Genomic DNA, 25,020 nt, shown 5'->3' on the forward strand with positions numbered 1-25,020 from the left:
GACTTGAATGCTTGGCACGGAGTCACAAGTCTGTCTGCAGAATAAAGTACTGGAGCCTTTGGCATAAGGGTTAGGAAAGATTTGCGGGAGGGCAGACTTGACGGCTCAGACAGCGGCTGCAACACGACCCGTGATGAAAGTGGAAGTTTGGAATCGGGAACCTCAACTCCTACAAAATGTGTCAGAAATGATGACAGGTCCATTTATTACCACCACAGGGCAACTACATTTCCTCTATATACTTATAAATTGATTGTAGCCTCCAAGTTATTCAAGTTAACAACACAGGTTAGGATTGTTTCTACTATATACGTTTTACTAAAATATATAGAGCACATAGATTAATCATATCATACATTTTTACTAGTTTGTATTTTAGATGGTGGAATTTTGCACTTAATTTACACACACCAAATGGAGCAGAACTCCCTGCGCAGTAAGATCAGCAGTGCAGGTTTATGAGGAGGTGTCATGAGTGAAGTCATGCAAGAATAAGAGACCATTTGGAGATGTTCACAGACAAACACAAAGAAAGGGGTTTTAAAAACTACACGAAATCCAGATACATTTCAGGCCACAATGTTTATTCAGTAGTGTTTTTCAAATTAAAATACTGTCTGGTTTTGATCGTTGCCATTATAGTCATCTTTGCTTGTAACACTCCGTCTTGTGCTGTGTATATATCTTCATACCAAATTAGGAACATGCATTTCAGAATGAAAGGCACTTAAAAGGCTTTAAACAATTTGTGAATCATCTTGATATTTTTTTACCTATAAATCCCTTACCTGAAAAATCACCACTTTTCCACATACAATTAAAAAGAAACTATAATTGTGGCTTAATTACATGCAGCAATGGTTAGAATACTGTTAAAAATCATTTGGATATGTTACCCTCATCATTACATTCCTTTATTGGGTACCTTTTAAGTAGGGATGGATGGAGAAGGATGAAGTAATTATTTGCAACCATTTGTGATTCCATACTGATTCCTGTCAAAAGCCATTCTGAGTGTAAAGTTCAGATATACATATTCTAGGGTTTCATCCCTTCACCCTTTCCACTGGAAATAACATATGCTGGTTTGCCTTATGGAAAAAAGAAATACTTAAAAATATTCGGGAACTGCTAAGCAACTTGAATGTAACAGCTGTTCCATAGCTGGGAGAACAATTTTCAGTAAAAGCAAAGAAGCTGTAAAGCAGAAACACAGATTTTCTTCTTTTTTAAGCTTTGGCAACTTCGGAAAAGGAAAGAAGTGAGGTGTAAGACGATTCTTTTGGCTATATGAGTAGATCGCGGTAGAAAAGTACGACCAATACCCTAGTTAACCAGGGAACTTGGACATGAATGACATGATTTAGATTCAAGGAAATGTACATGAAAAATAGTAAGCTCACGTTTCTTCTTCAGCCCTTTATATACCTTAGTTTTTTTAAATGTAACACCTTTGAAAACATGTTCTTTATACTTATTAAACAACAAACAAAAAAACATTAATAGTTTCAAAGCTGAAGGAAAAAAATATTGCAACCTGGAGGGGGGTAATTCCTATTTTCTGAACTTAAGACAATGTAACTTCATGAAAACTACATAAAAGGCAATTGTCACACCTGAAAACACTTCATGAAATACACCTTAAGCACAATTTCAGAGATGAGACAACAAAATCTAAAAAACAATATTAATAATACAAAATACATACAGGAGACTTACAATCCGTATTTTCCCCACTGAAGTTTTTTTCTTCATTTTTTGTTTCTAATGCAAGTCTCATTTAAATATCCTCAAAGAGGTGATTAATGTCATCAGGGTTACAAGTGCAGTTTGTCGTTTTTAAGCCATTTAAGCCATAAGAATATATTGTATACCTGTAATAAAATATGAAGACATTTGTTATAAAATAAGCCCTGTTTGAACTTAGAAAAGAAAAAAGGACCAGTACAATACATTACACTATGAAGTGGAAAAAAAAAAAAAAAAAAAACTCTTAATATTTCCTCAGACATTATTAGTATGCAATTATCCATCGGGATTTTTTTCACTGTGTCAAGGTGTTATCCTGTAGCCATTATTTATGCATAGAACTCCTTAGTGGGCGCCCTCTGGTAGGCTGAACTGGAAGGCTTCCGCTCTCCGAGGTCATAGCTGCCTTCGTCCTTCTTCCTCATGCGATACACCAACAGGAGGACGAGGAAGGTGGCAAAAAGGAAGCCAATAACTCCACCCGCAATAACCGCTGCAACCATATTGGTAAGGCAGTTGGAGGAAGACAAAGGGCATAAGCAGAGAAAGAGGGACAAAGAGAGACGTTATGTTTCCGCTGTCAGACAGCGCCTTGAGTCCACCCTTAAAAGAACCATCTGATAATCTAAATAAACTCACGTAATTCTTATGACTCAACTTGGCTTCTATCTGGAATTTGGTTCTACGTCTAGTTTTTGCCACGTCACAAAATCTACTGCAAACATCCTTAACCTTTGAGGCTAACGCTTATCCTTAAGCAGGAACAAACACGTTGACGTGTTCTGTTGAATCATAACGAAGCGTGTATGACGGCACTTAGCTCAGTGGATTGAGTTTGGCGTTTTCCCAGGCATATAACTCTATCTGACATCAAGCCAAGAGAACACTGTATAATTGCTCGATCAACCCATCTGCTGGATGTCAGCGAAACAAAGGGTTGGACCGGGGAACAAAGCCATCGCGGCACGGGGGAGTCGCGTTTGCCTGCTGGACCGTCTCTTCAAGGAGCGGGTTTATGGTTTCAGTGACACACAAATCATTTTAAAGTTGGAGATGCTCACATTTGTCTGAAGTGTAATGTTTCTCCGTGCTTTTTTCTTTACTGGTTTGGTGTTTCTTTCCCTCTCCTTTTTTCAAAAGCAAAAAGTCAACAATGGCATTGTGTTTCTGGGTAGATACTGGTATGTGGCTGCATCCATCGAACGGTGTTCACACCAGCGACTCACTAAACCAGATGTCATTTTCTGCGAGGTGGCAGCAAAGAATAAAATGCCATAAACTGTGCTCGCGATTCAAAACGTTTTAACTTTTGCCGCGTGTTTCCACAATGCGGTAAAAACAAAAGAGCACTTTTTTTAAAAGGGAATGCGAAAAAGCTTGTAGTAGCAGTGCTGCAATCTGGCACAACTGATGACCAAATCAACAGAGCTCTCAAAAAGTTACCTGGAAGTCAAATTAGTGAAAAGGTTGCAGTTCCAGGAACCAACAGCTACCAGGATAAACTAGAAGCTGCAGAATATATCATTTTATTCAGTTTCTGCTTTGAGCAAATCTTCCATCCATCCATTTTCCAGCCTGCTGGTCCTTCTAGGGTCGTGGTGGCAATAGGGAGAGCAGAGAAGCCCAGACGTCCCTGTCCCTCACAACTTCCACCAGCTCAACCCGGGGATCCCCAGCCGCTCCCAGGCCAACTGGGAGATGTAATGGACTTCGGGGCCTCGTCCCAGTTGGCCGTGCCTGGTATACCTCCAAAGGGAGGCGCCCAGGGGACATCCTTACCAGATGCCCGAACCACCTCAACTGTCTCCTTTCAATGCTTAATGCTAATCTTGCTAATGCTAAACCACTTACTCACTAATGTTTCTCAGCATCAAAGTCCTTAGTTCAAAATGCAAAAGCGTTCCTTCCAATATTTCTCATACTGCTCTGCCAAACTTTTTTTTCCAGTCACCGGTGTGAACAAAGCTCGCGGCGTTTGAATCTACGAACGGAGCGTGTTCCAACATTTTTAAAATTTCAGAGCAAAAAAACATGTCCCTTGCTGCTGCTCGTGTGTCAGAATGTCGATTGTTAGGGTTAGAAGGAAAGCCGTGAGGTGTCGTCACTCCAAACACGTGCACTTTCGTTCGTCAACTTGCCAAAAAAATAGGTACAGCCTAAGGTATTCCATAAAATGAAGCCGAAATACCAGGGCATTTAGATTTTTCAAACCAGCGTACAACTGGTTAAATGCATCTCTCTTTTACAACATACTTCAATGCCTGATAAAAATGTATACAGTCCAAGTAGCGTTTAAAAACCCAGTTTGTTTAATGAGCACCAGCTGGCTAAAAGTCATAATAATCTTCTTCATACCTGCCAGGACCTCTGTTCTCTGGAAGAGGTTTTCTGAGCTCACTTCAGCAGGTTTATCGGCATTCTCAGCAGGGGAGCCTGTGGTGCCAGTCACCCAGTTCCCATTTAGAAGGTCGTCTGTCAGCAGGAATGGAGTCTAGGAGATGCAGGAAGTGGTCAATGACAGTGTGCGCGACAGATTTGCAAAACCGAGCATCCCGCCATCTGTGGTGCGCAGCGCTCCGTCACATCTGCCGCAGCCACGGGAAAAGGCTCACCTCCGTGTCGACGGCCTTGCTCGGCGTGTCTCTGAATGTGAACATCTCCCTTTGTGGCGTGAAGGTCTTTGTGGAGTCCTGGGTGGGCTCTGCCTCAGGGGCGATGTACAGTGTCTTCACACTGACCTCTGGGGCCTCATCAATGCCTTCAGTAAATTACCAGAGAAGTCGTTACACGGTACCACTAAAATAATACTTACAGTGACTGTTCCTTCAATCATGATTAATTCAATAACTTATTATTAATAACTGGGGGGGTGTGGTGGCTCAGCGGGTTTGACCGGGTCCTGCTCTCCGGTGGGTCTGGGACTCGAGTCCCGCTTGGGGTGCCTCGCGATGGAGTGACGTCCCATCCTGGGTGTGTCCCCTCCCCCTCCAGCCTTACGCCCTGTGCTGCCTGGTTAGGCTCCGGCTCCCCGCGACCCCGCACGGGACAAGCGGTTTCAGATGATGGCGGTGGTGATGATTATTAATAACTGATTCACCAGTGTGGGGTCCCGGTGGCCCCGAGGCTGTCCCTGAAGCAAAGGGTGTGGTACACCCTGGACAGGACACCACTCCATCACAAAACAATTCATATATTCAATACCATGAAGTTGAATGCTGTATAACCAATTTATTCAATTAATAATTTAAAAAATTAAATTGATAAATTAAAAATGCTCCACCTTCATGTGTGTCACTCTCAGCTGACATGAGGAAGAGGTGTATAATACCCACAGTGCATTAAGGCGCCTATTCAAAGTGTCCTTTCACCGCACTGGACAGCTCATATCCGAACAGCAGCAGACAAGACTGTGTTCCACCTCCTTTTTCCAGCGTGCATGAAGGACCGTGCTCACGCCACGCCGAAACAAAGCTCTTCTATTTACCAAAACGTCTGCACATCAGGGAGCCAAACTTTCCCCTTTCTCTTACAGGAGTACTTGAGCAGGCAATTACCATACCACCATTAGGTTGTTGTATTTGGCCCGTGCTTTGATTTGCAGTAACAGATATGTTTGCACAGCCCTGTTTCTGTGTGCAGGTGTGTTATTATATGGTTTCCATGTTGAGCTACACTTTATGCAGAAATGTGATAGCGAGCGGGTTGCTGCTGACCCTGAATATAGAATCGGCAGGAGTCTGGCGCTCAGGTGCCTGAATATGCTGAAACCTCATATTCCTTCACCTGGGAATGGTGCTGTAAGCCGCAGGACTACCTAAGAGGCTCCAGAAGAGAAGCCGAAGCGTTGGCACACCCATCTCAGCCTTGGGCCAGCGTGCCAGAGAAGGAAGTGGTGCCCCATCAATAATCCAGGATGTTTTTCCAACATTCCTGCCGACAGATTGCTGAAGCCCGAACAGGCCGCACTTGGCTACGGACGAAACGTTTACGCTCGTGCTGACTCAGGGCATAAAGAGTCGACGTACGGTCGGTGGGAAGCACTTACGGAAGAATTTTTACTTTTATTTTTAATATTAACAACCATCTAAAAAATACCATGCAGCACAATTAAAGATCATGCCTTATGAATCGTTTGCATTATCGAAGCTAAAGTACATAGCAGTAAATTGTATCAAGGATGTGTTTTGTGACAGGTATTTGCTTATATTTATGTATTGTTCATGCTGATATTGCTTATGTTTATTGTACATATTTAAACCAATGTGCTGGGTTGATGACTAGACGGAGGTAATGATGCTATAATATGTGTTTCAGTAATTAATCGTGTGCAGATTACCAGATGTAGAGGAAAAACGAGCACAGTGTTCCAGCCCTTTTTGGGATTTTGGAATTGTGTTAAACCACACCCCAGTATGTGCCGTTAGACAAGATGAGATGAACTATTAATAAGAACCAAAGGATCGACGGCATTTCCACATGATGATGATATAACAATAAGCAGAATTATTTGTAGCGTTTATCTTTATCGGGGGCACAGTGCTGCAGGGGGTTTGGCCTGTGCCTGCTCTCTGGTGGGTCTGGGGTTCGAGCTTGTTTGGGGTGCCCTGTGATGGAGTGGCGTCCCGTCCTGGGTGTGTGCCCTCCCCCTCCAGCCTTGCGCCCTGTATTGCCGGGTTAGGCTCCGGCTCGCCATGACCCCCATCTGGGACAAACGGTTTCCATCAGTGAGTGTGTGCGTTTGCCTTTACAGTTATTCACGAATACGCTTTTTTCCATAGCGATGCACAACTGAGCGCAAACGAGCTTTAGAAAGACGTGTGACTGGTGAAACTCGGTTAACTTATCTGATACCCCATCACATGAGTAGCTGCCTTTACAGTGGAGCCTGACTGGAAATACAAAGGCGATCGCAAATCACAAATGGCATGATGCAAATTTATGGAACACCTTTAATAGCACCCAACCTGCACCGACCCAGAGTTTCGTGCATCAGTAGAATGCAGATGCTTGTTTACCCTACAGTAAGGCCCCTTTAGATGGGCAGAGCTCAGTTTTGCTGTACTGCCTGCATCGTTATATAAAATATAGTTAGACACAAAATAAACAAACAAACAACAACAACAACAACTCACCAGAACCTGATCCAGAGCTAAAATCGTCGTCATCTATTGGGTCATCTCCCGATTGCTGGTCCAGGTACAGGTCTTCTGTTAGGGCCAGGGACTGCGTGGCGACAAATATCTGAACGCAGAACAACAAAATGCACACCTTTTTTATTGCTGTGCACATCGTTCAACAGGCCTCAACGGTGCATTTCCCCTCGCTTAACTGTTGGTAACACAAATTAAAAGTTGAAGCAATCTATTTTAGTAACACATTTTCACAGCAGCAACCACATTTAAATTTCATACCTGTTCAGGTCTTCCAGCCGAGTTTAAGTTATACTCATATTAATTCACACACACACATTATTGGAACCGCTTGTCCCATAGGGGGTCGCGGGGAACCAGAGCCTACCCGGCAACACAGGGCGTAAGGCCGGAGGGGGAGGGGACACACCCAGGACGGGACGCCAGTCCGTCGCAAGGTACCCCAAGCGGGATTCGAACCCCAGACCCACCGGAGAGCAGGACCCGGTCCAACCCACCGCACCCCCTCATATTAATTCGGTGTGCTCGTTTTTACCGTGTCCTTTACTGACAAAAAAAAAAATGTGGTCCTCCTTGCAGGTTATATTATTCATGCATGCTTTTTCTTTGGCGCCGTGCAGCACTGTGGGCCCAGTGTTTCTGCTCCAGCACCGCACCTGAATAAAAAACAGTCCCAACGTGTGACTGAACTGCGAACGAATGGTGCTGTACCGGGTTACAATGCCTGGTGAAAAGACCCTCTGCTGCACCCGCTCCAGTTCCCTCCCTCCGTGTTAATCTCTGCTCCCCTTTGCTCTCCAGCCACCCAGCGCTGCTTCTTTAGGCTGAGGAATAGCCCCATGAGCGCCCATGGAAACCCCTATTCAGCCCGGGGATGTGCAGATCGGGGCCCTCATATGTCAGAGGTGAGAGTGTGTTTCCCAGCCCCCTGGTGCCACGAGCCAGACACCCCCCCCCGGACCGAGTCCCAGCTCCAGCCTTGCGCCGCAGATCCCCTATTTCGTTTTCCATCGTTTGCCCCTGCAGAACATGAGAAGTGGACGGACTAGCGGGACCTAACAAAAAAGGCACCTCCTCCAGTGACGGGGGGTGGGGGGTAGAGATTGAAAAAATACCACAAGACCCCAAAACATGTGGCACGCAGAGATTGAAAGTACAGGATGATTAAAAGGGCACCACTGCGACTCGCAAAAGAGGACAGCCTTCTAAATAAAGCCGTATGCATTCGGCTCCCGCGATCGGTGGGGAATTTGTTCAAAACTGCAGAAACGTTATCTCGGCCGCTGACGTTATGAAGTTTTTAATGCTTTTATTTCCCCGCGCGCCCCCCTCTCGGCCGATACGGCGACATGTGGTTTTCATTGGAAGTCGTGTACGGAATTCTGGTCGACTTTCAAACTCAGAAACACGAAAAGCACAGAAAGAACAGCTCAGAGCTCTTCTTGGCGTTCTTAATGTATAAAGTGACAAATAAAGAGTAAACAGACAACAAACACTGATGAAACTGATAAGAAACCCATTACCAGAACATGGCAGGAAAGTAATGTTGAAAGCAATTTTAGGAATATTTCAATATAAATAACTATTCGTTAACGCCAACCCAGATGTGTAAGTAAGTGTTTTGGTCAGAGGAATAGGGGTTCGATTCAACGCAACCCTATAGTGCACAAAAATGTGACCCTGAACTGGACAAGCAGTTACTGACTCTGTGTGTGTGTGTGTGTGTGTGTGTGTGTGTATTTATAACCTCGATAGTATTACTAACAGATGTTTCTTCGTTATACTGCTTCATATGGTGGAATGTGACAAATTAACTGTACTCAAGAATCACATGTCTGCATCCAAATCTCTCCTGCTGGTGATATAATGCACTCTTTGTTTTGTTCTCCAAGACATACGGCGCTTTGGAGAAAAGCATCTGCTAAAGGAACAAATCTAAGGGTAAAATTCCACACTATGTGTTACATTATTAAGAAAATCTAATTTTACTCCAAAGACTGACGGCAATGATAATAATAACTGTTGAATGATTATTTAAATAGACAAAACTTGACAGAGCATTCACGGAAGCTTGTCTTGGGGGTCTGTTTGTTGGATGACTTGTTCGCGAGCATCTTGTTCTGATGTCACGTTAATAATAGTACAGTTCCTGTAGAAAATGTACGAATGCATTCAGGCTGGAAAAAGGGAAATGGGTATTTCTCCATTTATTTCTCATTTTTCTGTCCATTTAAGGAGCATTTCCCCATTTTCTTCTGCTGAATAAACATCCAAACTGCAGCAATTATTGAACAAAACGGAGACGCGAGGTTCAACTATGCTGATGTATTGTTTAAGAGATCCCACACAGAATAGAGTAGTTAGACTTTCTCTCAAAGCCCTCATAGCGTTGTGTACTTTTCACTATGTGCACAATGTTGTTGGTTCAATGACACATTGAAGACCAGCAGCCATCACTTTCAAACACCACAACAAGGGTAAATGCTTAAAAACAACATCGATGGTAAACCACCAACTCAGAGCACAGATGTATAATAGTTCCCTCTTGAAGCACACAGTGCAAAAAGAAATGCTGAGCCTTTTTTTCTTAAGTCACTGTTAGCAATTGACAATAACATTCCAGCTTAGCAACGGAAGAAAAGCTTCCGCTAAATAAATTCAACGTAAAACCAAATGTGTTGATGCAGCAGTACAGGTCCTGGATAATTATATTAAGTGCATGGTTTCATGTACCATTATTGTTTGTTTTACATTTATTAATTTGGATTAAAATTTGAATTAAAAATGGAGTTTGCATGTTCTCCCCGTGTCTGCGTGGGTTTTCTCTGGGTGCTCTGGTTTCCGCCCACAGTCCAAAGACATGCTGTTCAAGTTCCTCATAGAATCTGAGTGACAGAGAGAGTGTGTGTGTGTTTTCCACTGATGTATGGATGAGTGACCCAGTGCAAATAGTGTATCTAGCAGTGTAAGTCACCGTGGTGAATAAGGTGTGTGGGCTGGTAACACTACAGAGTTCATTGGAAGTCGCTCTGGAGAAAAGCGACTGATAAAGAAATACATTAATTTAACTGACACTTTTCTCCAAAGCAACTTACAACGTTAAGGTTACAACTACTTACCCACCCATTTAGACAGCTGGGTAATTTTACTGGAGCAATTCAGGATAAATACCTTACTCTAGTGTACTACAGCCAGAGGTGGGAAAGCAAACCTGCAACCTTTGGATACAAAGGCAGCAGCATTAACTACGCTACCAGCTGTCTAACTGGGTTGTTTTGTTTTTATACTTATAAATTACTTGGACTGCAATACAAGCGACCATGCTCACAAGTGGTCTCAACATTTAGTAAAAACAAAAAGCCTTGCCTACCACATTTGAAAGTTAAATCTTTCCCTCAAGCCAAAAATGTGTATGCCAACTATATATATGAAAAATCATTTTATATATATAGTAATTCCCATAGACCCTGAATCTAACAACTATTACAGCAATTAGGAATGAACATTAGAACTCCCTTGTTGACCCCTTTCCACTATTAAACACCTTTCCTTCTGCTAAACTGCACTTCAGCCAAATACGCTGCCATGTGTAGCTCACACACTCAGTTTGAAGGCCTGGTTTTATAGCAGCACACGCTGATGGCCATATTTTAAAAGAGCAGACACTGTAAAAGCACACACCCATCTCATACTGTAAATTCCTCCGTTGTGGGGGTGCGGTGGCGCAGTGGGTTGGACCGGGTCCTGCTCTCTGGTGGGTCTGGGGATCGAGTCCCGCTTGGGGTGCCTTGCGATGGACTGGCGTCCCGTCCTGGGTGTGTCCCCTCTCCCTCCAGCCTTACGCCCCGTGTTGCCGGGTTAGGCTCCGGCTCGCCGCGACCCCGTGTGGGACAAGCAGTTTCAGACAGTGTGTTTGCGCGCGTATGAATTCCTCCGTTTAGAGTTCAGTTTTTGTGTGTATCGTCAGACATTTTTCCCCCATTTAAATAGGACCACTTCAGAGTAGTTATAGTTATCTAGAGCACTTTAGGAAACGCAAGACCCCTGATCCTATGGGCTCTGACTTCAAGGCCAGAAACGATCATCTCAAATTTGTCTCTTAACAAGAACGGCGATGGCAAAAACCCCATCGAAACAGCATTCTGCATCCCGGACACGCTCTCCGAGGGGCGCAGTTATTGCTAAAATGTACATTTTCTTTAATCCTTCATGCGTCTCACCCTTGGTGCTGTGGGGGTTCACACATTCCTCGACTCAGTTAAGCTGCTTCGCCACAAAGGCTGGAAACCCTAAACTCTTTGTCAGCTCTGAAATATTACACTCTGGGAAATGGGTTTTCACCCAAACGGGAGAACAGGACAGCAGCAGGGTTCATTCCATTCAAAATTATTAGAGAAATTAAATCTGCAGATACACAGGAAATGCACAAAAAACATGGTAAAAACAGCTAAAGTATCATGGATACAACAGACAAAAGGTGCATTCATTTACAACCACGTGCTTTTTTGCTCCGCTACAATTTCATTTAATTCCTTCATTTCTTCTTCATATAAAAATAATGTGATGTACAGTTATCCTCCGAGATACTCCCATTCGAGTTAAACGAATTCAACTTTATGAGGTGTTTTATTTAATACTCCTACTTTGACTAAAGAGGCATTTTTTCGCATTTATGAGGATGGAACTCTGATTTTGCATCTTCCGGCATCTGATCAGTGCCCGACATTTACTTTTATTCACTTCACAGACACTTTTCTGCAAAGTGATGTGCACTGATCATTAGCTAGTGCTTCACGGACACCTTTATTCACCGTGATTTACATTACAGTAAACTCCCTATAGTCATTCATGTATGCAGCAGAACAATGGAGCGAAATCTCTATGGGCCATTTATAGGCGCCAGTTCACCTGAATCACATATCTTTAGACTATGTGTGGAAACCAGAGTACCCAGAAGCGACCCTTGGAGAACATGCAAACTCCGTATAGACTGAGCAGAGATTAAACCCATGTCTGATCGCACAGTCCAGGCACTGTGAGCCACCAGCACTTCCCGCTGCACCAACATGCCACCAAGACCAAAGACCAGCATCACCTACTCTTATTTGCAGTTTTAGTTTGACTTGTGCTGCGTTAAGTTTGCAACCCCCATTATCCTTTGGATACTAGTTTCACTTGTTATAACTTCTGTAATTATGGCCACTTGTTCAGTAAGTATGAATTCATTTGCATTGTTTTCATTTATTTTTTTACTGTTCTGTATTAAACATTGAATTAATACACAAATATTGAGTATCATATGCATACACATTTTGTCTGTGAGCATTCCTTCATTGTACAGTATGTAATAGCTGGGAAATGACTGAATGAGCCCAGGCAGACAGCCCTACAATATTCGAGAGTAATTAAGGGAGGGAACCTGCCATGTGTTGTATTTTAACTATTATTCATTACTGAAGTAATTGTGTCATTTTTAATGGGACTTGGTGATATTTTAGCAAAAATGGGTGTCAAATTTGAAGCTTAGCAACACACACTTTAACCCTTGAACTTAATGATAATTAAATCTTTGATTTATGACGATTGACTTTACTAATGTTTTAGGAACAAATGACCTTTAGGTAGGAGGAGACTACAATGAGCTCTGTTGCAACTAATGGACATAATTATGGCATAAGTCCAAAATTTCTGAACTGGAATCAGCCTCCCCCCTTCTCAGTGTGCCCATGTTTCTACTGGTCTCCTGTGAATTATATTTAAACAAAAAAAAGTGCCGTAATTTTCATTCTTTTCTGACATGGATAAACAGCCTTGTGCATTCCGAAATTTTTGCTAAATTCCAGCACTAAGGATGTTCAACTGGGCCGTGAAATGCAGAGCTAGAAAGACTACAAGTACATAGTTTAAGGCTTGTTCACTAACCTGTAGAGTCTGAGGTTAAAAATATGCACAAACTTCATAAAAATGCAATTATTTCTCACTCAAAGGAGTGCTTTTTAAAAATTTTGCCTTGCATAAGTCATGTAAAAATAAAACAAACAATTACGGCTATAAACCATGACCAAAACTAATATTTGCCCCAGATCAACTTAATATCCAGTTCATATTCATAAAAGGTCAAAGTTTTGACTTACTATTATCTGAACAGCTATCGAGTGTTCCAGGGTTCTCAAACGGTCTGCGACAGGGTTTGGCTGATAATGATTATTGCACAGAACTTGAAACAACTTAGTGCTGTCAAAAGGGCCGCTGCGGTAATGTTCTTGACTTCATTGAACACATCTAAATCTTCTCAACCCTTGAGCTTTGCCTTTTCGGCTCTGGGCCTGAAACTCCTGGTTTCATTCACTCACAAAAAACAGCGGATCAAAACAGGTTTAAATAAACAATTGCAGTTTCTTTCCATTTTGCACATATGTCCCAAGTGGGACATCCCAACCCTAACCTGAAAAATGTCCACAATGATTCAAGATTTGAAAAGGGAGTGATTTCAGTTGTCACCATCCCACATCAATTACATCTGAACATTTAAGCAGTTTTTGTGGCATAAGCAATACACTTATGAAAACATTCATGACATTATACATGGTCAAGCAACTGACATTAATATTTTAAACCTTGGCCCCACATTTTTTTTTTTTATCTGATCCTGTCAACTTTTTAATCCTCATTATTTTATAAAGCCAAGTGAAATTTAAGTATAAACAGTTGTTGTAAATAATAAGCTGTATTTCTCTAACTTGAGAAATATCTTGGCAGTGGGACGCATGAAGCTCTACAGCACTCCCCAGCAAAACTGTTAAGGTTTGAAGTCTTGTCTATTCCCTATTCAGGGTAGATAGAGATACAGGCAAGTAAATCCAGCACAGCAGACTAGACCTTGATCAGCAGACTCAAGAAAGCAGGCAAAGGACTCAATCCTGGTTAATAAATCCAGGAGAGTAGACTAAGAAAAGAAGCCCCAAGTTAGTAGACCTGAGACAGTAGGCCTTGATCAGCAGACTCAAGAAAGCAAACAAAGGACACTCAGTTCAGCTCAGTAAACCTAGAGCAAGAGTCAGATTAACAGACTGGAATTGATAGACCCAGGCACTATATCCATAATAGCAATTCAAAAGACAAGAGACCCACGTTGGCAGAACCAGGACGGTAACCCTAGTACAGCAGGCAAAGATACTTGATCCAAGTCAATAAACCCAAGACAGCAGACCCAGATTAGTAGAACCATACCAACAAACCAGATCAATTAACCCAGATTAACAGAACCAGAACAGACACAGATCAATAAACCCAAGACCTAAATCAGCAGACCCAGATCAGTAGACAAAGAATGCTAGATCCAAACCAGTAAACCCAAGACAAACACACTAAATGCTCAAGACTCCAGTGAGTCAGCTTCCTGCACTTGGACCACGAGATACTCTGAGTAAACAAAGGGCAATATTACTCTCATTTATCTCTCACAGGAAGTGAGAAACACACACATTGTCTGAACCACTTGTTCCATTTGGGGTCGCGGGGAGCCGGAGCCAAACCCAGCAACGTAGGGCATAAGGCTGGAGGGGGAGGAGACACACCCAGGACAGGACGCCAGTCCATTGCAAGGCACCCTCAGCAGGACTTGAACCCCAGACCCACCAGAGAGCAGGACCCGGTCCAACCCACTGCGCTACCATGCCCCCTCTAAGTGAGAGGAAACATATAATGGTTATTTTATTATCCAAAACAACGGTGGTGGTGGTGGTGGTGGTTGCCCCCCCAACTGGCTAATCTTGACAAGACCAGTTCAGGTTAAATACCTTACTTAAGGATAGCCCCCCCCCCCCCCCCCCCATGGGGATTGAACCAGAAACCTTGAGTGCCAAATCGCATGTGATTAAGCACCACACACCTGTTGCCTCCATCTTATTAATCGTTCTAAAGGTCCTGCTTTGAAAAGTCTTTCAGTTTAAACTAACAGCTGTTTTTTTCCCCTCATTAATTTCAGTTTTTTAACCAAAACATTGCAAAGACAAATAACCAGTGACTGCATCTGACAAAAACTCTACATAGATTAACTGTGAACTCATCACTGCCCCTCCATAGTTACTGGCTATATTATTTTCAGGCGGATAGTTATATACACACACACACACACACACACATTTTCAGAACCGCTTGTCCCTTACGGGGTCACGGGGAACCGGAGCCTACCCGGCAACACAGGGCGTAAGGCTGGAGGGGGAAGGGGACGCACCCAGGACGGGACGCCAGTCCGTCACAAGGCACCCCAAGCGGGACTCGAACCCCAGACGCACCGGAGAGTAGGACTGTGGTCCAACCCACTGCGCCACCGCACCCCCTAGTTATATACAGTATTAATAAATTGAAGGCCCCGTCATTCTTTGAAAATTAAGAAACACCTGGTGTGTGTCTCAAAAAGCTTTATTTCTCCGCTAAGAAGTGTTTTTAGTCAAATCTTAGCAACGACTCAAGTTATTGTGCATTATTACGAAGAAGACACGCACACGCACTTTTTGAACCGCTTGTCCCATAGGTGGTTGTGGGGAACCGGAGCCTAACCCGGCAACACAGGGCATAAGGCCAGAGGGGGAGGGGACACACCCAGGACGGGACGCCAGTCCGTCACAAGGCACCCCAAGCAGGACTCAAACCCCAGACCCACCGGAGAGGAGGACCCGGTCCAACCCACTGCACCACCGCACCCCCACAAAGAAGACAGACAACCCTAAATGAACTTCAAGTCAGCGATAAATCCAACCATGAGGATTGCGGAACAGCCCATCTGAACGCTGCACCAAAATCAGAGGCTTCACATATTTCATATTCCACATATTTCATACAATGATAAACGTACAATGTTGAAAACTGAAGATGATCACCATGGAAAATATTTCACAAGTAAAATCCTGGATGACAGCAGCACCCGCATACGAGCGGCACGCCACGGAAGGGCGAAGTGTGTGAAAACTAAGCAAACACGGGAACGAAAAAACACCGAGGCCTGAAATCGGTGTTATTTTGAAAGCGGAAGCAGCGGATACAAAACTGGTAGGGTCACTCTGAGCAGGTTCTATTCACGTAAATAACACCTAATACATCCTAACCTTTCATCTTTTATTCCTTAAAAATACTGGCAATTTCTACACTGTATTTCACTCCTAAAAATGCTGTTACTAGGCAATTACTGCCTACAGGGAGACTCTTGTAATAATAATTACCGCACTCAGGAAGGGTTTTTTTTCTTTTTTTTTTTTTAATTTCCCTTGAAACGGGGATAATCCTGGGTTTAGACAGGGATAAGGAAGCAACATTTCTTCTGTCTGGAAGCGGCCCGCACGCGGACACGAACACGGGAGGAAACGTACGCTTACGCAGGCGCTCGCACGGACGCACGGTGACACACAGACACATTTCCCAGTGGATTACGGGTTTATGAAGTCACCTGGGGTGTAGCGGCATATGCTAAAGATTAGCGGGAATCCTCAGAGTGCTCTACCCTCAGAAATCCTTGGCCCGCTGGGCTCACGGGGAGGAGCGCAGGGCTGTGCGTAATTACAGTCGAAACAACATCGCTTTCATACTAGGCCTCGGCACACCAGGCAACGTCGCCGGCACGTGAAGGTAGCGCCTCGTCTCCTCATACTTGCAACTTTAATTTTTCTGAACGTAGCCGTTAAAGTGAAGCAGATAAAAGAAAAGTTTTATTCAAAGCAGCTTGAATGTTGCTGCAGCATTTTTTTTTTTTGTTTTTTTTTTTAAAAAAAAGGGTCACCCGCTTATAAAACTGCTTACTTGAGTGCGGCAAATCATGTTAAGTACCGCTCTCAAGGGTAAGATCAGCCACTCCCTGCTGCCATTTGCACCTGACACCTTTTCTGCTTGTAAATCCCGGAGCTTAACCAACAAACCAGCTGCCGCTAATGATCACTCAGTCCGTTCGCGAAGGAGCGAGAAAGTGACGACGGGTCGGCAGGAACGCAACAAGGCCTCTCGCCGCAGCGAAGTGCCGGTCGTTCGCCCCTAAAACGATGGTGGCTGACAATCAAAACATTCACATTAATCTGATATTCTTCTCGAAAGCATCTTACTATTATTAAGAACCCATTTATGCAGCTGGGTAATTTCACTGGAGCAATTCAGAGTGAAGTACCTTGCTCAAGGGTACAGCAGGTAGAGGTGGGACTTGATCCTGCAACCTTTGGGTCTAAAAGCAGCAGCAGCAGCAGCACTAACCCCTCTACTAGCAGCTGCCTCCACTTACACCCTGCCCTGCTTTTTAATCCCAACTACCATATGAGCCACGGTAGTAAAACCTGGGCCTTTACGTGCACAGTTGAATCCAGCACGATCCCTGTCACTTCTGAAATGCTGCTTTTCTAAGTTGCATATTGCAACACTCCTCTGTCCAGCTCAGTTTTATTTCCCTGGCACAGAATTAGTGTCCGTTTAGCATCAGAATCCTCCATCAGCCGTTACCCTCGTTTACCGGGATTTCCCATGGTCCGGGCACTTCCAGAATTAATTCACACGAACTGCACTTAATGTCTACTTAAAATGTCATAAAATATTGTCTGCACAAACAGCACTGAGAAAAGGGACATACAACACTATGCGAACTTGCCAGAGCTGGAGATGTTGTAGACACACACACACACACACACACACTGCTATGATACAGTAAGATGGAAAACTAGTCACTATTGCATCATTTTTGAGAATTATTAGTTCATTAAGGTACTACCAGTGATCAAATAAAGGTTTCAGATCATATGGGCCAAGCAAGAGGGTTTTGAACATGATGGTGGCAGGATGTGCTCTTTTTGTAAATATATACACAACCATTAAAAGCTAACACAGCTGCAGTGAGATGATACTGTCTCTACTTAGACCAATTACAGATGTGCAGTTTTCTAACATAACTGTTTCCGAGATGATTGGCATGAGGGGTGGCACAGCAAGTAGTGCTACTGTCTCACAGTGCCTAGGTGGTGTGAGAGGACAAGGGTTCGACCCTGCTCAGACTGTGTGGGTTTGCTCTGGTTTCCTCCCACAGTCCAAAGACATGCTGTTCAGGTTCGCCCATAGTATGCGAGTGACGGAGAGAGTGTGTTCCACTGATGTATGGATGAGTGACCCATTGTAAGTAATGTATCTAGCAGTGTAAGTCACTGTGATGAATGAGGTGTGTGGGCTGATAACACTACATAGAGTTATTGGATGTTGCTTTGGAGAAAAAGTGTCTCCTAAATAAATAAATGTAAAGGTAATGATATGAGTTGTGTGGAGAGGCTGCTGTACAGTCTAAAGGACCCTATGATGATGTGCAGTCCAGACTGGTGTAGCACAAAGGCAACAATCTGCATGATGGCAGTAAGACCAAAGAGCAGTGGTGGGCGATGAAGTTTTACCGGACCCCTGCATTCTTACAATCTCTAACCCGAAAAGCACGCCGACAGGCAACATGTCTTTCGTGTCTCTGCTCACCACCTGACCTAAATCCCATTAGAGCATTTGGGGGATTGTCCGCAGATATGCCAACGGCAGCAGTTTGCGGCCTCCGTCAAGCTGGCAGGGGTCGGGGGTATCTGTGTGCAAGTACAACATAAAGAGTCCCCTCTCACAACTGTATATCTGTGTATGGACATCATGTGAGAGATTAATTGGGACTCCTCCTTTAGAATATCTCTCCTTCTCTCTCTGAAATGTAGCTCCAGCAGCTTACTCTAGTTCACATGCGTAAGATGAATTTCATGGTCCGAGGTATTGTGCAAATATAATATTACTCTACGGCTCCATCGCAGAGGAGTGAAGGTCCCACAATGGAAACGCTCATCAGACAGACCCTAGAAGAGCTACACACGGGTGCACACGGAGCTTCGACTGCTTACAATCCCTCCTAGAGGTTGTGACTCGGTGACCGATGACATGGCACAGTTGAAGAACAGGAGCCTTAAACAGCGAACATGAACCATCTTAAGCCTGACATTATTAACCATTTTCATCATTCACTATTATTTAACTGATGCCTTTATGCAACGTTTGCATTTTATTCCCAGCTACTTACAATTATTTACCCATTTATACAGCTGGTAATTGTTATACCTGGGTAATTCCATGCAAGGGACTCAAAGGTACTACTGTACGAGTGGGGATTCGAACCCGGGTCTTTTGATTGCAAGTCGATATTGTCACTGAACAATGGGAAAGAGAGGGTTAACCCATGAATATGAACACAATATGAGCAAACAAAAAAAACATACATATAAATAGAAAACTGGAGGACGTGTTTTACAAATAAGTTCAAAGGCAACATTATGTGTTCATTAAATGTTCACCATTATATCATCATTGTTTAGAGATCTATTATATGCATTTCTATTACTGAGAACCACAGATTTAACTGGTGTAGAAATCAATATGTGATCTGATTTTATCCCGAGCTCATCAATTATTTGTCTCCACCTGATTTGCGATAAAGCCCATAATTAGCAGCTATTTATCAAGGGTTCGTCTATCAGCAAGTAAGGGCTGATCCATGGGTTTGCGTTTAAAGCAGCGCAGGGTCAGAACCGTTTGAACCCAGCTGAAGTTTCATATGCTCATCATTTCGTTCTCCACGTCAAACGTGCGCTGTCATCAAAATCTTTGCCACCGTGCCCTAGCAGCTGTAAACATCACTTCAAAAAAATGCCAGACATCTAATGTGGAATGGAGTGGAGTGAATCGCAGGAGATGTTTAGTTTCCTTATAATTTTAAAAAAAAAAAAAAAAACAACATTAAAGTAAGGGAATGGTGTAAGCACCATAAATGTTGACTTTGAGAAAAGAGTCTCATGCAAGGTCACCCACATCTGACCATCTGATTTCCATTTTGCTCACCTACCTGATGCTGCTGCGTGGGGCGTAGGGCTGGAGGGGGGAGGGGCCACGGGCCACACCCCGGATGGGATGCCAGTCCATCGCAAGGCACCCCAAGCAGGACTCAAACCCCAGACCCGCCAGAGAGCGGAACCCGGCCAAACCCTGCTGCGCCACCGCACCCCATAAAAAAACACGAATAATTAATTATGGATGAGGAGGTTCTTGTACGTCTTACCGATCATATATGTATCTAGTTCAGAGGTGAAAAATACAAGGGCAAAAGAAGACTGAGTGCATGTGGTTACAATGAGCTGCTCATAGGCACCTATGCGGTACCGCCTCCTGAAAAGCCATCTGCCAAAACGGGACAGACGTGTGTCATCGTGCCTAATTTCTTGGACAAGTAACAAAAGCTGTAGCAGCAGCCTGAAAGGTATTACTGAAGAGTCCGGGATTTAAGGAAGCCGGCTCATCTCTGTGTTTGTCTGCAGACAACCTGGTATCAGTTGAGGGTGTGTCATGACAGCTGCCAATACAGTGACTGGCACATATGTTTCTTCCTTCCTCAACACACAGACACACACACAGGAACAGGGAGCAAGGAGACCAAATGGGAATTTCGAGCTGGAACCAAAACTTTGTCGCGAGACCTAAATGCCTAAAGCAGACGACACGACCGCATTGCAGAATTTCCCTTTTCAGAGCCGAACCCCAAAGCCTGCCACGAAACTTTCCGTTTTGTTGGGCTAATTAAGAGCCTAGGAGCGGGTGGGGTGCGTGAGGGGAGGGGGCGGCTCGAACACACCCTCGCCAAGGATTTTTCAGCCCTGCGCAGACCTTCGAGTTGACTTTTGCGCAATTCTCCTCGCACTTGGTGTTTTGTATTTTTGTGTGTGTGCGCGCGTTTTTCTGAGCGTGCTGGTATGCTGAGCTTCCGCGTGAGCCAAAGGGCCTTGGGAGGAGCCGCTTGGAGCTGGAAAGGACTTGCGGAGCTTCCAAACAAACATACATACGTTCGGCAGATGTGTTTAGACATACCGGCTCTTTCCGAGCAACTTGGAGCTACGCGAACAAAACCAGAACTGGCTCATTCATTTGTTGATTTTATGTGTGTGCGCGTATGTCTGCGTGTGCGTTTTTGACAGGCTTAACTATTTCCATGTGTCGAAGTGCTGAAAACAAAACAAAAAAAAAAAAAACGCGAAGACAAGCTCACGGAACATAGACATAGCCGTTTTCAAACTTTTTTGTAAGCTTGATTTTCAGTGGTTATATTAATATGTTAATATTCATATTGATATTGATATTAATAGTGAATTAAGCGAAGGATTCATGTACATGTAGCACCTTTATGTGTTTACAGACTTCACGTGACAGAAGTTGTCAAAAAAGTTCTCAGCCCAAATATCATAAAACAACGTAGCTGTGGTACTGGCACTATTTGTATTCGTCACGCTTTTTATTTGGATTTTAGATTTTTTTTAAATTTAATAAACCTTCCGCTTAATTTCAGTTGTCAGAGTTGTGAGTGTTCTGGGTTGGGCACGTTTAGACAATCTTTTTTTTTTTTTTTTTTTCCCTAAAAGTAGAACTCATGCTGTCCCACATGTGGTCTACAGCATCTGTGAGGACTCAGATCGTTTCACTTTGATTATTAAGTATTTGCTGAAAGTGTTACGTCTGTGAACATCATCACATGTTTTTCCATCTCAGTACCGAACTGTTCAATATCTTTTTTATTTATGCTTTTGTCACTCAAAACAATAGGCCAACAATGAAGCAGGTCCCTCTGGGAAAGCAACTGGTGCTCGTGGAGTGTTATTTCCGTATTGCCTCCCAAACACCATGCTACTGACTCCAGGCTGGGAGGTTACAGGTTCAAATCCCACCCCTTATTCTAGTAACCGGGAGCAAAGAACTTACCTTGAATTGCTCCAGCGAAAATTACCGGGCTGTATGTAAATAACTTAAGAACCTCAAATTCTAAGTAGTTTTGGAGAAAAGTGTCAGCTAAACGAATAAATAAAGGGAATTTGCACCAAAATATGGTTTCCCAAAGCAGCACAGATATCTATGCATCCAGTCTGCTTATATAAACTCTTTGCATCCTCCATGAGCCGTTGGTTCTGGTCTCGAAACATCTTGATGCTTTGAGAAAAGAAGATTTTATGAAAAAGATACGCTCAGGATGACTTAATGCACAGAAATGACTCATTTGAACATTGGAGTCTGCTTTAGCAAACTACAGCAAGATTGGGTTTTAAAGAAGCCCAATGCCAGGAAATGACATGCTTTAAAAGACCCGGGCAACAGTTAGTGACAGATGACTCACCACACTGGCTATTTTAACCATAACCGCACAGACTATATAATAATGCAGACTGCAAAAATGCTTGGTTTAGAAGATCCACATTTGCTTTATTTTTCGGAATCGTAAATGCAATTTCACTTTTCAGAACTGGTTTCCTCGTAAAATCCTGTGTATGGAATGCGTTTGCCCCATTGGCCAGCTCTAACTAAAATGAATATGGTTCACGTTGTAGTCGCTGCTGATCAGATGTTTACTGAAATACTAATAATGCAAACATATGGGCTCTGGCTCAGATTCACACACCCGGTGACTCTGTGCATGAGAGATGCGATCGCTTGCCGTTTTCAAGATTCTAACAGACATACGGTGCTCCAAGAAAACAAAGCGCCCAAATATTAAACAGCCGTAAAGGGTTGGGGGTATCACTGATGCTTGATGGGTGTTACAATCTGAAAAGCCTGTTGTGTGTGTGTGTGTCCTGTACAAGTTGTACCCTGCCTCATACTTGGGGCTTTCCTAAATCACTCTCAGAAATGTTTTAATACTGCAACAACTGACTAATAACTGAATAACTGAGATTTCAACACTCTCAGGCATTAATGGGTTCAAGATAAGAATTTCCAGAGCTCTGATCTCCTGTTTACCCATGTTAGGAGGTAAGCTTGAGCGTTTACTCCTTGCGTATGAAGAGTGCAAAGTGTGCCCAATAAGGCGATGAGAACAACCCTGACATTCCTTCTCAACTGCATGCTGAGGTCTGTAAAGACATTCTATATGGAGTACATTCCCGTTTGAGCCACTACAAGAGTGAACCCTGACCACCAGATATCTCACACATATGCAAGGTAAGATCTCTTCCCGTACACCATGCTGCACAGCGTCGTTTACACAAACATGATCTGCATGAGAGGAAAAAAAGCCGAAGCACTTGAAGAAAAGAACACGGGGGTGGATCTGTTATGCTTTGGGGTTGCGCGGCAGCCGGCAGCGCTGGAAATACAGCGCGGGTAGCGGGAAGGACGGGCCGCCGAGCATCAACAAATCCTGCAAGCTGATCTTCCAGAAACCGAAGCTGAAGAGAGGCAGCATGTTACAAGGACAAAGATCCAAAACACCCCTCAGAATCAACCATGAACTACAAGACTCAGCTTTTCTCCAAAGCAACTTCCAATGAACTCTATGTAGTGTTATGAGCCCACACACCTTTTTCACCATGGTGACTTACACTGCTAGAAACACTACTTACACTGGCTCACTCATCCACTCACACACTATGGGGGAACCTGAACAGCATGTCTTTGGAGTGTGGGAGGAAACCAGAGCACCTGGAGGAAACCCACACAGACACGGGGAGAACATGCGAACTCCACACAGACCGAGCAGGGCTCGAACCCCTGTCCTCTCGCACCACCCAGGCGCTGTGAGACAGCAGCACTATTCGCTGTGTCAACGCGCCACCCGTGTGTTTTGGGAACGTCCTTCACGGCCACAAGACTTGAATACTTTTGAAAAAGTGTGGGGTAGATCTCAAAGAAGGGCCTGAGAACATTTCTCAGCTGGAAGTGTTCAGAAAGGAAGAGTGAGCGGGGAGAAATTCCTGAAACAAGAAGTGTTGGGACGACGACGACGAAGTCCTCACTCAGGCTGCGATTTCTAGCGAAGCGGACGTTACTACGGTAAATGCGGGTTAAAAGGGTGCCAACACTTTTGCGCACGACGGTACAGCGAAAGTTTCCGCTATTTGAACCACGGCACAGTGCATCAAAAGTGCTGTTTTACAAAGGGAGCAAAGAAAGCACGTAAAGCGGGTTTCGTCTGCGTGACGGATGGGTTTTGTAACCGGCGTCTCCTGAGCCTGAGGAGGAGCGAAAGAAAGGCACCGAGTAAAACCGCAAACCGCCTGACGCGAATTATACAGTCAAGTTTCCCCCGTCGCGCCGCCGCCGCCGGTGTCTCGAGTCGGGAGGCGTTCAATCACACTCGACTCGAACATCGATCGAGCCAGGAAACACCAGAAAAAGAGACACAAACAACACACACGGAAATACGCACACTAAAACTTCAAGGAATTTTCAAGATGATCATTGAATTCCGGTCCAGGATGCAGATGGTAATGATGTGGACAACAGTTCTGTTTATGAAAATCATGTCACTAAACTTTACTCATCATCATCATCATCATCATCATCATCAACAATAATAATAATAAGAATGTGTGCCCTGGAGCTGCTGCTCACCGCGGTGTCCGAGAGAAAGGCTGCGAGACCCACGGCGATGATGATGATCATCCGCATGTTCCTCATGGTTCCTCCGACCAAAAGCCGAGATGTTTCCACGTGGAGCTGCTCTCGCTCGGCCACTCCGTTCGTGTCGTGTCCCTCCTGTGCGTCCCTTCGACGTTCGCCGAAACCCCCCCCCCAGAGTCTAGTTCTTGTTCCTCCTGCGATCTCTAGTAGGAGGACATAAGATCGTGAAGAAAACGCACGAGTCCTGCCGCGCTGGAACCGGGAGCTCCGAGCTCCGCGTCCTTCTTCTCCTCCTCCTCCTCCTTCTTCTCCTCTCCTCCTCCTCCTCCCTTTTCCTTCTTCTTCTTCTGCTTCCTCTGCTCTCGGTCCACTTTCGTGGCTCTATTGTCCATCAGAAGGAGCTCTGCTGAACTTGGCGGCCATTCCTGGCTGGAGCGCAGCTTCACACTGGACCAGGAGAGACCAGGAGGGAGGAGGAGAAGTGAGGAGAAGATCCCAGGAGAAGCTTCTCACGATGACTGACAGCAACTCGGACCATCTGGATTGTCCACGGGAGGCGTGGAGAGACGCGGACACCGCGGGACGGGGGTGGGACGCGGGTACTCCCCTCTTCGGGACTGTTGCGATGCGGTGTGAAGGTGGTGGGTTCGAATCCCACGCCTCCTACGGTGCCCTCAAGGTACTGAACTGATAGTGAGAG

The 25,020-nt window shown here is 44.3% G+C and overlaps 1 protein-coding gene across 1 annotated transcript; it reads right to left on the minus strand.

The window, feature by feature from the left end:
• Positions 1-567: 567 nt before the first annotated feature.
• LOC108940474 (syndecan-2-like) lies at positions 568-24,887 on the minus strand. The gene is made up of 5 exons (XM_018762685.2): positions 24,312-24,887; positions 6,882-6,990; positions 4,362-4,507; positions 4,105-4,240; positions 568-2,242 (listed from the first exon to the last, which is right to left on the minus strand). Exons 1-5 carry the CDS (start codon positions 24,375-24,377, stop codon positions 2,079-2,081), a joined length of 621 nt encoding a protein of 206 aa, XP_018618201.1. The 5' UTR covers positions 24,378-24,887; the 3' UTR covers positions 568-2,078.
• Positions 24,888-25,020: the final 133 nt, after the last annotated feature.

Source organism: Scleropages formosus, chromosome 18, assembly GCF_900964775.1.
Source record: "Scleropages formosus chromosome 18, fSclFor1.1, whole genome shotgun sequence".
In the NCBI taxonomy this organism is placed as follows: domain Eukaryota; kingdom Metazoa; phylum Chordata; class Actinopteri; order Osteoglossiformes; family Osteoglossidae; genus Scleropages; species Scleropages formosus.